Below are 14,257 nucleotides of genomic sequence, written 5' to 3' on the forward strand. Positions count from 1 at the left end.
CATACAACTGAATCAGCTGGTTGCACTTCCGATTTCATGGTCACACTTTAAATGAATATTCAGTACTGTCCTTACAAATCTGTTTCTCTAGTAAGTTTGAATTCATGGGATCTATTTTCCTACTCCTTTTTATCTCCTCAAATATCCCTCACTTCTTTTTACCTTATTATTCTGAGCTGACAACCTTATCTCTTGCTTCACTGAGAAAATAGAAATAATCCTGCAGGAATTCCCTCATCTTTCAACCACCAAATCTACATAAAATGTATCATCTTCCCGTCTTTCTCCTATTTCAGTAGAGGAAAGGTCTTTTTTGTCAGATCACTTATAATTGAGATCTCATCTATCTTGCCTTTTCAAGGACTGATCCTGAGCTTATTCTTTTTTTTTAATAACAGCTTTATTGAGATATAATTCACATACTATAAAATTCACTCATTTATAGTATATACTTCAGTGGTATTTATATATTCACAGAGTTGTACAGCCATCACCATAATCAATTTTAGAACATTTTCATCACCCTATTAACGGTCACTACTTTTTTTTTTCCTCCATCTCCCCAACCCCTGAAACAACTACTAATCTATTTTCTGTCTCTGTAGATTTGCCTATTCTGAACAGTTCCTATAAATCAATTTATGTAATATGTGTTGTGCTTGTTCTTGCTATACTGTGTCATCAGTCTCTCCCTCTCCACTGGATCATTCCTGTCAACCAAAAAGACATGTTCTAGTATCTGTCAGTTAAAACCACACTTAATCCCGTATTTCTTTCCTAGCTATATTCTCATTTCTCTGCTGTGTAATTCAGAATTAGATTTCACCGAAGAGTTGTTCACATAAGCTTCCAGTTCTTCATCTCCCATTCATAACCACCACCACCCACACACCCCATAAAAGTTTTTTGTGAGTTGTCATGTTTGTTTCCTAGGGCTACTGTAACAAATTACTGCAAACTGGGTGGCCTAGTACAATAGAAATTTATCCTTTCATGGTTCTGGAGGTTTGAAGTTCAAAATTAAGTTTTCTGCTATGAGTCAGAATCAACTCAATGGCAGTGGGTTTGGTTGTTTTTGTTTTGTTTTTTGTTTGCAGGACCATGCTCCCTCTGAAGGCTCTAAGGAAGAATCTTTCCTTGCCTCTTCCTAGCTTCTGGTTGTTGCCAGCAATCCTTGACGTTCTTTAGCTTTCTAGATGTATCACTCGTTTCTGCCTCCCACTTCACATGGCCATCTTCCCTTGGTGTGATCCAGTCATTGGATTTAGGGCCCGCTTAATGCAGTATGACTTTAATTAATTATAACTGTAAATACCCTATTTCCAAATAAGGTCACATTCACAGGTACTCGGGGGTTAGATTTCAATATATCATTTTGGTAAACACGTTGCAACTCCCAACAGTAGTTAAATATCTCCTGGAGTTCAAACTGGTTAGTGTAGTAAACAATGTTTGTTTTACAAATATACATTTCCTTTTTACACTTCTCAAGAAAAGCTTTTAGCCTTGAATTTGCCTCTGTTCCCTTACTGGTAAGCTAAGCCTACAGTTGACGTGTGCATTCCAAAGCTATATCCCCATTTACTTTTCAACCCACTCTTAAGTTGTTTTTTGCTCTGACTTTCAGTAATACCAACACTACTCTTCAAAAGGAGCCCAGGTGGGACAAGCAGTTTGCGATTGGCTGCTAACCTAAAGGCTGACGGTTTGAACCCACCCAGTAGCTTTGCAGAAGTAAAGGCCTGGCGATCAGCTTCCGTAAAGATTATAGCCAAGAAAACCCTGTGAAGCAGTTCTACTTACACATGGGATCGCCATGAGTCGGTTGCCGACTCAGTGGCTGCTAACAACTCTTTTCAAAGTCACCAGTGATCTCTATCTATTGACCTGTGTTTCTTTGACTCCTTATAATACACTTTTATGGGTTTCTTCCTTCCTACTGGCTACTTCTTAGTCATCTTAATTAGCAGTAAATACTTCCTTTACCCAGTTTTCAAATTTTGCTGTTTTTCAGGGCTCTGTCCCAGACCTTCTTTTCTGTCTTTAATCTATTTTCTTGACACTGAATTTTATATCTCCAACCCAGTCTACTTCTCTGTGCTCCACACTTACCAACAAATGATCTCCATATAGATGTCTCACAGACATCTCAAACTTAACATGTTGTCTTAGTTACTTAGTGCTGTGATAACAGAAATACCACAAGTGGGTTGCTTTAATGAACAGAAATTTACTTTCTCATACTTTAGGAGGCTAGAAGTCCAAATTCAGGTGCCCGCTTTAGGGGAAATCCTTGCCTCAGCTTTTCTAGCATTCTTCTCAGCATTTCTTGGAGATTTTCATGTGGCATCTATCTTTTCCCCCATTCATCTTTGCTTGCTTCAGTGCCTAATCTGCTCTTTTCTGTCTCAAAAGTGATTGGCTTAAGACACACCTTATACCATTATGGCCGCATTAACTTAAAACTCTATTCCCTAATGGACCACAACTACCACAGCCTCCACCGGGCTGAGTCCTAGATGGTGCCCGGCTATCACCAACAACTGCTCTGAAAGGGATCACAATAGAGGGTCCTGGACAGAGTGGGAGAAAAATGTAGTACAGAATTCAAATTCACAAAAAAAGACCACACTTACTGGTCTGCTAGAGACTGGAGATATGGCCCCCGGACACCCTCTTAACTGAAGTCACTCCTGAAGCTCACCCTTCAGCCAAAGATTAGACAGCCCTATAAAACAAAGAGGTCATTAAAAAGACAGGAAAGAAAAGACCAAAATGGATGTCAGAAGAGACTCTGAAACTTGCTTTTGAACGTTGAGTAGCTAAAGCAAAAGGAGGAAATGATGAAGTAAAAGACCTGAACAGAAGATTTCAAAGGGCGACTCAAGAAGACAGAGTAAAGTATTATAATGACAGGTGCAAAGAGCTGGAGATAGAAAACCAAAAGGAAGGAACATGCTCGGCATTCCTCAAGCTGAAAGAACTGAAGAAAAAATTCAAGCCTCGAGTTGCAGTACTGAAGGATTCTATGGGGAAAATATTAAACAATGCAGGAAGCATCAAAAGAAGATGGAGTCAATATACCAAAAAGAATTGGTTGACGTTCATCCATTTCAGGAGGTAGCATATGATCAGGACCCGATGGTACTGAAGGAAGGAGTCCAAGCTGCACTGAAGGCATTGGTGAAAAACAAGGCTGTAGGAATTGACAGAATATCAATTGAGATGTTTCAACAAACGGATGCAGCGCTGGAAGTGCCCACTTGCCTGTGCCAAGAAATTTGGAAGACAGCTACCTGGCCAGCCAACTGGAAGAGATCCATATTTATGCCTAGTCCCAAGAAAGGCGATCCAGCCGAATGTGGAAATTATCAAACAATATCATTAATATCATGTGCAAGTAAAATTTTGCTGAAGATCATTCAAAAAGGTTGCAGCAGTACATCAACAGGGAACTACCAGAAATTCAGGCTGGATTCAGAAGAGGACGTGGAACCAGGGATATCATTGCTGATGTTAGATGGATCCTGGCTGAAAGCAGAGAATACCAGAAAGATGTTTACCTGTGTTTTATCGACTATGCAAAGGCATTCAGTTGTGTGGATCATAACAAATTACGGATAACATTGGGAAGAATGGGAATTCCAGAACACTTAATTGTGCTCATGAGGAACCTGTACACAGATCAAGAGGCAGTTGTTCAGACAGAACAAGGGGATACTGCGTGGTTTAAAGTCAGGAAAGGTGTGCATCAGGGTTGCATCCTTTCACCATACCTATTCAATCTGTATGCTGAGCAGTTAATCCGAGAAGCTGGACTGTATGAAGAAGAATGGGGCATCAGGATTCGAGGAAGACTCATTAACAAACTGCAATATGCAGATGACACAACCTTGCTTGCCGAAAGTGAAGAGGACTTGAAGCACTTATTGGTGAAGATCAAAGACCACAGCGTTCAGTATGGATTACACCTCAACATAAAGAAAACAAAGATCCTCACAACTGGACCAATAAGCAGCATCATAATAAATGGAGAAAAGATTGAAGTTGTCAAGGATTTCATTTTACTTGGATCCACAGCCAACAGCCACAGAAGCAGCAGTCAGGAAGTCAAGACGCAGTGCATTGGGCAGATTGCTGCAAAAGACCTCTTTAAAGTGTTGAAAAGCAAAGATGTCATCTTGAAGACTAAGGTACGCCTGACCCAAGCCATGGTGTTTTCAGTCACATCATATGCATGCGAAAGCTGGACAGTGAATAAGGAAGACTGAAGAAGAATTGATTCCTTTGAATTGTGGTTTTGGCGAAGAATATGAGTATACCATGGACCACCAAAAGAACGAACAAATCTGTCTTGCAAGAAGTACAACCAGAGTGCTCCTTAGAAGGAAGGATGGTGAGTCTTACATACTTCGGACATGTTGTCAGGAGTGGTCAGTCCCTGGAGAAGGACATCATGTTTGGTAAAGTACAGGGTCAGCGAAAAAGAGGAAAACCCTCAATGAGATGGATTGACACAGTGGCTGCAGCAGTGGGCTCATGCATAACAATGATTGTGAGCGTGGCATAGGACCCAGGCAGTGTTTCGTTCTGTGGTGCATAGGGTCGCTATGAGTCGGAACTGACTTGACGGCACCTAACAACAACAACAACATAAAACAAATAACAGATGTAGTTCAACCATGTGTATGAGACTCACTGGGCATACCAGTCCCAAAGCAAAGACCAGAAGGCAGGAAGGGAAAGGAAAGCTGGAAGAATGGAAATGAGGAACCCAAGGTCAAGAAGGGGAGAGTGTTGACACATCGTGGCATTGGCAGCCGGTGTCACAAAACAGTATGTGTATTGTTTAATGATAAACTAATTTGCTGTGTAAACTTTCACCTAAAGCACAGTTAAAAAAAAAATCTCTTTTCCCAAATGAGATAACATCCCAGGTATATAGGAGTTAGGATTTACAACAAATATTTTGGAGGGGACACAATTCGTCCAAACATGTCTTAAAATGGAGTTCTTTGTTTCTTCCCCAAACCTGTTCCCTCCTCCCTCCCAGTCTTTCTCCCCATTTCAATAAATGACACCACTGTCCTCCCAACTGGCTCTTCCTTCAGATTACATCCAGTTACTGCATTAGTCCTGGCTGTCAACACTTTTGCCTAGAATATTTCAGTAATTTTATAAAGCATCTTTATTCTTTTACTACTGGTGTTCCTAAATCATTCTCCTACTGGCATTAAGAATGGTCTTCTTTTTTTAAAAAAAAAAAAAAAAACCGACTTTCTTAAAACAGATCATGACAATCTCTTACTCGGATGCTCTTCCTTTTGCTCACTTGATTTTACTGAAACTAATCTTTCACGTGTTTCTTTTAGATTCATACCAAGCTCTTTTCTACCTTAGCACCTTTGCAGTGCTTTTCCCTCTGCCTGGGCTTTCTTCCTCATTGTTTTGACTTGGCTGTCTCTACTCCTCTCAGTTGCAACTTAAATGTCATTTTAGAGAGACCTTCCCTAATCATGCTGTCTAAAGTAGATCCCCATGCCGTATTCTCTATCTCAGCCTTTTGTTTCTGCCATGGCACTTACCACAATGTACAATTACTTTATTTGTCCCCCAGAAGAATGTAAGACCCATGGTAGCAGGAGACCATGGCTGCCTTGTTCACCAGTGTATCTCTAGTGCATAACCTGATGCCTAGAACATAATTGTTGTTCAGTACTTACTTGTTGGATGAATGAGATACCAAATACTGTCATCTGAACTTGAGTCGTTAAACATGAACGTCATGGTAACTACTTCATAAGGGCTTTTGGACTCAGGGCTTTTTCAGATGATTAACATTCCCGGAATCTGACACCCAAATAAAATTTAAAAGCACCATTGCATTTTAGGAAAGCTGTCATATATTGTGTATTTCTTAAAGCATTTTCGTTCAGAGAACATTTGTGAAAAGCAACCATGAATTTTCTCTACTGCTAAAAGTTGTTTTAACATCAACTAATAGTGACTTCTTTGTCGTTTCTAATGTTGTGCGCAACAGGATGCTGAAAATGCCATTCAACAGATGGGTGGCCAGTGGCTTGGTGGAAGACAAATCAGAACTAACTGGGCAACTCGAAAGCCTCCAGCTCCAAAGAGTACATATGAGTGTAGGTGTATTGGAGAAGAAAAGGAAATGTGGAATTTTGGAGAAAAATACACTAGATTTTAAATGTGTTAGAGCTGTTCCCGGAGACTTATTGCAGAAATAGATGAGAAGCAAATCAAGACTACTGTTCAAAAATGTACTTAGTTTTCATTTTTGTAATTATAACAAATGTTATTCTCCGTAGTGTCAAGTCTCCTTTTAAAAATAGAGAATCTGGGTAATTTTTTAAGACATTTTTGGGGGAAGCTTAATCTTAAACTCAAATGTGATTATATAAGCAGTTTGGTCAGGGTAAATGTTATTAACATAGTAGTGTAGTTAATGCTGCTTTTGTCTTTTGGACATCTTATTTAATGAATTAAAGATGTAAAACTTTATCTCTCCCCAGCAAACACCAAACAGCTATCATATGATGAGGTTGTAAATCAGTCTAGTCCAAGCAACTGTACTGTATACTGTGGAGGTGTTACTTCTGGACTAACAGGTATGGGAGCTTTACCTGTGTGTCATCTTGAGATAATTTTTAAATTGAGAAGTTTAATATTTGTAGGATTATTATATAACTTAGTGTGAGTTTTTTTGTTTGTTTTTGTTTTTTCTAACAGAACAACTAATGCGCCAGACTTTTTCACCATTTGGACAAATAATGGAAATTCGAGTCTTTCCAGATAAAGGATATTCATTTGTTCGGTAGGGGTGATTCCCTCCTCCCTCCCCCCATATTTTTTAATATTTAGCTTAGAGGTTTTCTTAAAAATTTACTTTGGTTATAAGAAATAAGACATTTCTCTAGTACTTAACATATTTGTTGCTCTTCCTTTTTTATTTTTGCCCCCTCCTTTGAACACAAGGCCAGCAAAACCCATCCTTTAAGTTTCTCAAGAACTAGAAGATCTTTTGGGAAAAAAAATAGCAAAGAAAATGTGCCATTTTATTACTTCTTTTATGTGAGCTGCCTGTTTTTACCTCAAGTTCAGCTTGATTTTTAAAAGTAGATTTTATTCATATATCTTTTAAAGAATTTGTATTGGTAATTCTTAATATTGTTTTCAATAGGTTCAATTCCCATGAAAGTGCAGCACATGCAATTGTTTCTGTTAATGGTACTACCATCGAAAGTCATGTTGTGAAATGCTATTGGGGCAAAGAAACTCTTGATATGATAAATCCTGTGCAACAGGTAAGAGGGTTCTTGAATTTGGGAAGTAATTGCTGGGCTGATAATAAGGGTTATTTTTAAATGAAAGTTGTTGATAATCCTTGTTAATGAGTTTCTAGCTAAAATTATAGCATATAAGGGCTCTTCCTACATGTATTATAGTTCCAGAGTGGTGTTTCATGGATTGCAGTGGTGACATGATGAATGTGACTGCCTCATTTGACTCATGCTCACACAGTGGATTTTAAAATGCTCCAACAAACCTAACAGGGTATTAAACCTTTTTTTTAATATTTGATAGATTTATTCACATACTATTTGGAGAACTTTGAACAAGCATGTTTTACTCAACTGAAACAAAAATATAACTAAAAATATATTCAGAGCCTTAGCATTTTCTTTTAGATTTCGCTGCTTTTGTTTTTCCAGGCAGCTTTAGTGGTTCAAACCTATTCCCACAAAAATTTCTATGAGGAAGTTGTAAATGGAGCACGGAGGTGGGAGTAAGAAAATCCTAAGTATACAGGCTTTTCACTTAAATAAATTGAATATAAGAATAAGTACTCTTTCTGTCTTTCCTGTCTAAAGGAAACATTATACTGAGTTTAATATTATTACTAGGACATTACCTGCTGCCTTACAAAGGGTATGTGTTCAGAGCATCATGTAGAGTTATAACAGTATAACCTCACTTTTTTTTTTCTTAGCAGTCACTTAGTAAACTTGTTTATCCTGTCATTTTAATTGTAATGATGACTCTGTTATCTTATGGCTAAATATCTGTAGACTGTTAGGACTATTTCTATACAAATAACTTCAAATAATACTGACTAATCTGTTACAATTTTATTTAAAAGCAGAATCAAATTGGCTATCCACAAGCTTATGGCCAGTGGGGCCAGTGGTATGGAAATGCGCAACAAATTGGACAGTACATGCCTAATGGTTGGCAAGTACCTGCATATGGAATGTACGGCCAGGCATGGAACCAGCAGGGATTTAAGTAAGCACGTTTGCTCATTTCCTTTATTGACCTTAGAAAATGTCAGGAGCTTAGAACAAAAGCTTGAGTAATTAGTAAGTAGGTAGTGTGGCCCTCCGTCTAAAGCATACTTTTATTTAGCCTTTGAAGGAACTTCATTTTGTAATGGTTTTTAATTTACAGTTTTAAATGTTTCTCTTTAAAATTTTGCCTGAAAATACGTTGTCTTGAGGTAAAACCAGCATCATAAGAATTTTGGTGATGTTTGGTAATGAATCAACTAATTTTTTAGTAAGTAAAAACAGTTGTTAAGTGTTGTACATGACAGATGGTCACTTAGTAAGCCATTCTTGGATGCAGTTATTTTGATGCCAGTTTTATTCAATACGCTTTTTCTGTGCAAAAGCACTGATTCATACATTGTTTTATGGCAAGCTTCCTTATATACCCTGAATTAAGCAGTTTTACTTAAGTATCTGAAAAACTAGAAATAAAAGTACTTTGCAGTTATAAAAGAACTTTTTATTTGTAATATTGAAAAAAATCTGTCTGCTTACATATGCTAACAATTGTTTCAATTTCTTCTTTGAGTAATATAAATGCTAGTCTTACTATATCAACATATGTCCAACCCAGATGAGCAGTTTTCCTTTCTGAGATGGTAGGTAGTTTTCTGAGTTCAAAGGGGATAAATGTTTATAGATTAAGAGTATTAGCTGTAAATCCTAACAAAATTAAACTGCAAATTAAACATATGGGGATGCTTGTTTTTTAGGGGAAAAATCTTTTCCCTTTGTTTTCTGTGGCATAGCAATTGTTCTTATTTTTGGGTTTAAGAAAAAGTATGTTTCTCATTTCCCATGTGTTTGTTGTACTTATTTTTGGCAGTGCACTTTATTTTAATCAGTGGATTTCCCCTTCCCTCTGCTTCTTTCACATTCTCTACCAGTCAGACGCAGTCTACTGCACCGTGGATGGGTCCAAATTACGGAGTGCAGCCACCTCAAGGGCAGAATGGCAGCATGTTGCCTAACCAGCCTGCAGGGTATCGAGTGGCAGGGTATGAAACCCAATGAGAGAGGACTCCAGAATCTAAAGCCAGTGGCTTGAGGCTACAGGGAGTGTAGTAAAGCCGTTGTTTACTTAAAAGATTTATCAAATCAGTCAGTGCAAATGTCAGATACAATGTATTTATTTAAAAGATTCATTTTTTAATCATGAAATTACTTATCATCCACATTGTTTAAAAAGAAACAAGATGCTGGATGTCTGCCAATTTTTGCCTTCATTACCTTTTTTGATAAAGTTTCTCAGATCCTTGTTTCAAATACAAATGCAGGGATTGCTGCCACTTTTTTAAAATTAAGAGGCAGAAAATTGCACAATGTTGAACTTTTTTCCACTAAAGTAGTGCGCAGTTCTAGTTTGCATTCCTAATATCATTTAAAGCATGTAATATAAAGATGTAAAAAAAGAAAAACCAAAACTGTGCAGAGTCTAGAAGTTCTTTGTTATCTTCAGCTTGTGCACAATTCTGTTTTAGGTTTAAAAGAAAAAAAAAAAAGCATTGTTTGAGCTGTCTCATCTCTACTTTTATCCCTTTGGGGTTTTTAAATATAAATTATTAGTTTACATCATTTTTGTATCTACAGTTTTTCACAAATTTGTCTTGCCTTATTAAAGTTCTGTAAATTATACTTAAATGGGAAAAAATGATGTTCACTTAAATTTAAAACTTTTCTCAGATGGATTGATAATTGCATTCATTTTTTGTTTTCTATGAGAAGGTGCCTCAAGAATTCCCTGTTGGATTTGTTGAAAAGGATTTTTATCTTCTGTGATAAACTTTGCTGTGTACCAGGAAATATAAAAACAAAACCTTGTTACTAAAGAAAATCTCTGAAATGTGATAAGTTCTTATGAACCCATGTTAATTTCATGTGTCAACTTCTACATTTATGTGTATTATTTCATTATGTAAAATGTTTTAGCAATTTAATATTTTGCACAATTAGCGAACTTTGTATGTAATTTCCTTCTTAAAGGTATCATGCAGAGTTGACATGAGATTTATAAGGTTTTAAGTTGTTTGCATGTGAATATCAAATACACACTTTGGTAGTCTTTGAATACACAGTCATCTGCTTTTGTTTTTCAAGAATTTTGAGACATAAAATTGTATGTAAAGGAATATATTAATTTGCCATTTTCTAGTTAGATTTACTCAAAAAGAGTAAATCAACTTTAGTATGTACAGATGATAGCTGTGAAACTGTAGAATATCCTTATGTCAGGCTTGGGGTTTGTTGTGAACTCTATTATTAGCCTAAAGGACCAGCCAGGCAAAGCATTTTTAAAATGTTCAGAGGCCAAAAAACACTTAAAATCCTACCTCCTTAAAGAGCCTTCAAAGAGGAGAATCCTCAGTGCAATCATTATTTTTATTCTTTCGGTACCTGTTTTCCTGGAGTTCCCAATTTTATCATTTTGAGGTAGCTCCGAGCATTAAGAGGTTTAATCTTTGATGGCATTGTTCTAGTTTTGACATTTCTTGTACATTTCAGAGTCTTTTAGAAGAGGTGTGGGAGATTTTGTTTTGTTTTCAGCGAAGGTCACAAACCTTCCTTGACTCATAAAGGGCGAAGACTCCTCAGTATACATATTTGGATTGTTTTTTTTTTTTGTTGTTATTGTTTTAACACCTTCAGAGAACACCCAGCATTTTATTTAGGAACAGAAAAGGCCTGTGAAATCTTAAAGAGTTTCGTGGCCTGTTGTATCTTCCAGGTAGGAGCAAATGACTCTAAACTGGTCTCTAGAAGCCAATCCACTTCTAAACCAGAGCCCAGGAAAGACAGCTTATAAGTTTATAATTCTCTGGAGCTCAGTTCTATGCAGTTGTGCTGATGTTTCATTTAGTCACTGTGTATTTTTAAGTGTTGGTACATTAAAAGTTGCTTTATGGAAGATGAATGAATTTTTTAAATACTGGAAATTTTATTTCCTTGTTAACTTTTACAGATCAGGGTGTGCAACCAAAAGCAGCTTAAGTGAAATACTCTAAAAAAAAAAAAAAAAAAATCAGGAAGCTATTTTTAGATTCTTCTGGCTTATGTTTCTATTTTAGGACCCTCATTGCTTTCTCTTATTCAAAAATATTTTTATTTCCTTAACACCTTCTGGACTGCAGGATAAATTATTTGGGCATAAATAATTTAAGCAGAAGTATAATTTTTCTTTTATTTTGACTGTCTCAAGTAAGAACAGTTTTTATTAGCCAGTATATTTTCATATCACACAAATCTTAAAATGTACATTAACTGCTTTTTTTTTTTTTTTACATTAACTACTTTTTGAGAAGAAAGTGGTGTCATTATTCATGATGAAAAGGTTACTACTGAACAAATTCACATTTCAGGAACATTGTTAACTTCTATTTAAATCCTACTCTTGATGTTAAAACACATCATTTAAGGATTTTTTCAATCAAAAATCATACTGGCGTTAGTATCAGGTAAGGAAATTAAAATTTTTAAAATTGTTTCATTCTCTGCAATATGCGTTCAGATTTTACTTTAAAATACATCTGGTACTGTAAAGAACCTGAAGTCATTCACACTTAATGAGTCATTAATCCAGTATTCTTTACCCTGTTTGGATATTAAAGTTCCTTTATGTTTTCTATAGCCTTTGGGATCTTCTTGCAGTGATTATTGTGTGTGAGAATTTTCTTTTTTCTTTTTGGTCTAGCCATATTATATTAACTCAGCCAGGAGCCATGGTTTGCATTGGATTACTGTTTAATTCCATAAAGAACTGGCATTTTGCAGATATAACTAATTATGAAACAAAGGTCTCATTTTCGCTCTTGGTATTATCTCAACTGTTAAAAATGAGATTCACATTCTAGTTTTATTCTTTTGTCGCTTTGCTCATCTTTTTATGTGTTTGTTTCCTTTGAGAAGGCAGTTGATAAGAGCTAGATTGCATTTATAAAGGAAGTTAGGTTTTATCAACTGCGTAAAATGCTCTTGAGGCTACAGTTGAATTGGAAAAATAAAATGTGTTTATAGGAAATACAAAACCAAACCCTCTCAATGAGAGAGTGATAATTTCTAAAAACAACATTTATTTGTTGGGGCTTGTTGCATTTTATTTCAATCACTGTGTTTTGACTATTGTGTTTAGAACTTGAAGAACATACATACCTCCAAAACAATGATTTTTAATTTAATAGCCTTAGTAAATGTATGAGAATAAGTTTCAGTTGAGCAGGATATTCTCCCTTCATTTGGAAGACCTTAACTCATCTGGATATATAGTGAGGGGTAGCCACACTTGAAATCTGCGGGTATTAACAGAAGTATGTCTTGAATGACATTAAGTTATTAGACATTTCTATTTTATTCAAGCAGTTATCTGAAGTACTGGCTTCAGAGATATTTTTTGCCAAGATTGACCAGTAATTACCCTATAGCAAGCATGTCTAAAGTTGGAGGCTGAAGTTAGAATAACTAAGAAAGGAAAAAAGACTTCTGACTAAGGGTCACTCGGCCACTAGGTGACATGAGTCCCTGTATATAAATGGGAATTAAGCAGAACTTTGCATATGGGATAAATAAGATTCCTGGGTCCTTATCTTTAACCAGCTCTAGCATACCAACAGCCAGTCTTATATCTACCAGGCAGGAATGGTGGAGGATCCTTCCTTGGAAAACTAAACCACTCCCAAGAGAAGAAACAGATACATTTGTGGGTCCCCACCCAAAAAGCCAACTGGCCAACAATCCCCCTATAGTGAAGTACACCAGTAAGTAAGTAAGTCCTGCCCATATACACAACTCTTCCAAATAGGTTTTTAGTGCTTCACTTCAAATAGGGACAGCCATAGGTCATTAGAATTTTGTGAAAAACTTTGATCATGAAAGGTAGATCTAAACAAAAGCAACTGTCAGGAAGTAGAAAATATCCAATAACTATGTAATACCCTCAGATAAAAGAAAGTACTGCTTCAAGAATATATAGCAGGATACTAGTAAAATATAAGAAACTTAAAATATAAATAAATAAAGTGATGAGTAAAAGACAAGGAAATGCTCTAGAACAGAAATCAAAAAGGGCGGTGGGGAGGAGTTCCAGCAAAATGGCGCTCTAGGCAGAAGCACCATGCCGTCCCTCCACAGCAAAGATCCGAAAAACTAAGCTGAACAGAGAATACAACAATCCTGAAACGTTAAAACATCAAATGAAGAGATGAACTCTGCCAAGCACCAAATGGAGTGAGAAAACTGACAGAATGGAGAGTGAGGAGACATTCATGCAGAGGTCCCCTACCAGCTAACACAGCGTGGATCCGCCATCTTGGACTCCTATCGGAGACCAGCAAACGGGGTAGGAGAAAGCAGCCTCACGGAGCATCCAACGGGAGACAGAACAACCAGTAATTTGTGATATATGCTTTCTCACCCCCACCCTTCTTTCACCCCGACTCTGCTGCCTCTGCTTCCCATGGCCACAATCTCTTGACCGGGAAACACTGGCTGCTTGGATTCCACACACCTGAATGGGCCGGCTCTCTGAGTGCCAATTGTTGGCTGCTGGTGTTGCTTTTTTCCACTTCTTTTGATTTCTTCCTTACCTCTCACCACCTCCCCCTCCTTTCACTCAAATACCTGGCTCCGTGCGCCATCTTTGCTTCTTCCTGAGGTGCTGCAGAGCTCCGGTAATTTGTGATATACGCTTTCCCACTCCCTACCCTTCTTCACCCACACTCGGCCCCCTCTGCTTTCTGCAGACACAGTCTCTTGTACGAGAAACACAGACCACAATAGCTGGCTCTCTGAGTGCCATCCATTGGCTGTTAGTGTTGCTTTTTTTTCTGCTTCTTTTGATTTATTCCTTACTTCTCACCACCTCCCCCTCCTTTCGCTCAAATACCTGGCTCCGTGCACCATCTTTGCTTCTTCCT

At 37.2% G+C, this 14,257-nt stretch overlaps 1 protein-coding gene across 21 annotated transcripts in view; it reads left to right on the forward strand.

The window, feature by feature from the left end:
- TIA1 (TIA1 cytotoxic granule associated RNA binding protein) overlaps positions 1 to 11,975 on the forward strand; it is a 30,469-nt gene extending 18,494 nt beyond the window's left edge. For 8 of the 21 annotated variants that reach the window (XM_004369236.2, XM_004369237.2, XM_023732917.1 and 5 more), the window contains 6 exons: positions 6,041 to 6,149; positions 6,537 to 6,632; positions 6,754 to 6,838; positions 7,205 to 7,328; positions 8,165 to 8,310; positions 9,239 to 11,975. In XM_004369236.2, coding sequence (XP_004369293.1) covers positions 6,041 to 6,149; positions 6,537 to 6,632; positions 6,754 to 6,838; positions 7,205 to 7,328; positions 8,165 to 8,310; positions 9,239 to 9,365 — 687 coding nt within the window. In that variant the 3' untranslated portion in view covers positions 9,366 to 11,975. Of the gene's footprint in view, positions 1 to 6,040; positions 6,285 to 6,536; positions 6,633 to 6,753; positions 6,839 to 6,999; positions 7,096 to 7,204; positions 7,329 to 7,469; positions 7,579 to 8,164; positions 8,311 to 9,238 lie in introns of those variants that run through there. The other 13 variants (XR_002824418.1, XR_002824411.1, XR_002824413.1 and 10 more) reach the window with 7 other exon arrangements.
- Positions 11,976 to 14,257: the final 2,282 nt, after the last annotated feature.

The sequence above is a fragment of the Trichechus manatus genome, unplaced genomic scaffold (assembly GCF_000243295.1).
Source record: "Trichechus manatus latirostris isolate Lorelei unplaced genomic scaffold, TriManLat1.0 scaffold00004, whole genome shotgun sequence".
Taxonomy (NCBI): Eukaryota; Metazoa; Chordata; class Mammalia; order Sirenia; family Trichechidae; genus Trichechus; species Trichechus manatus.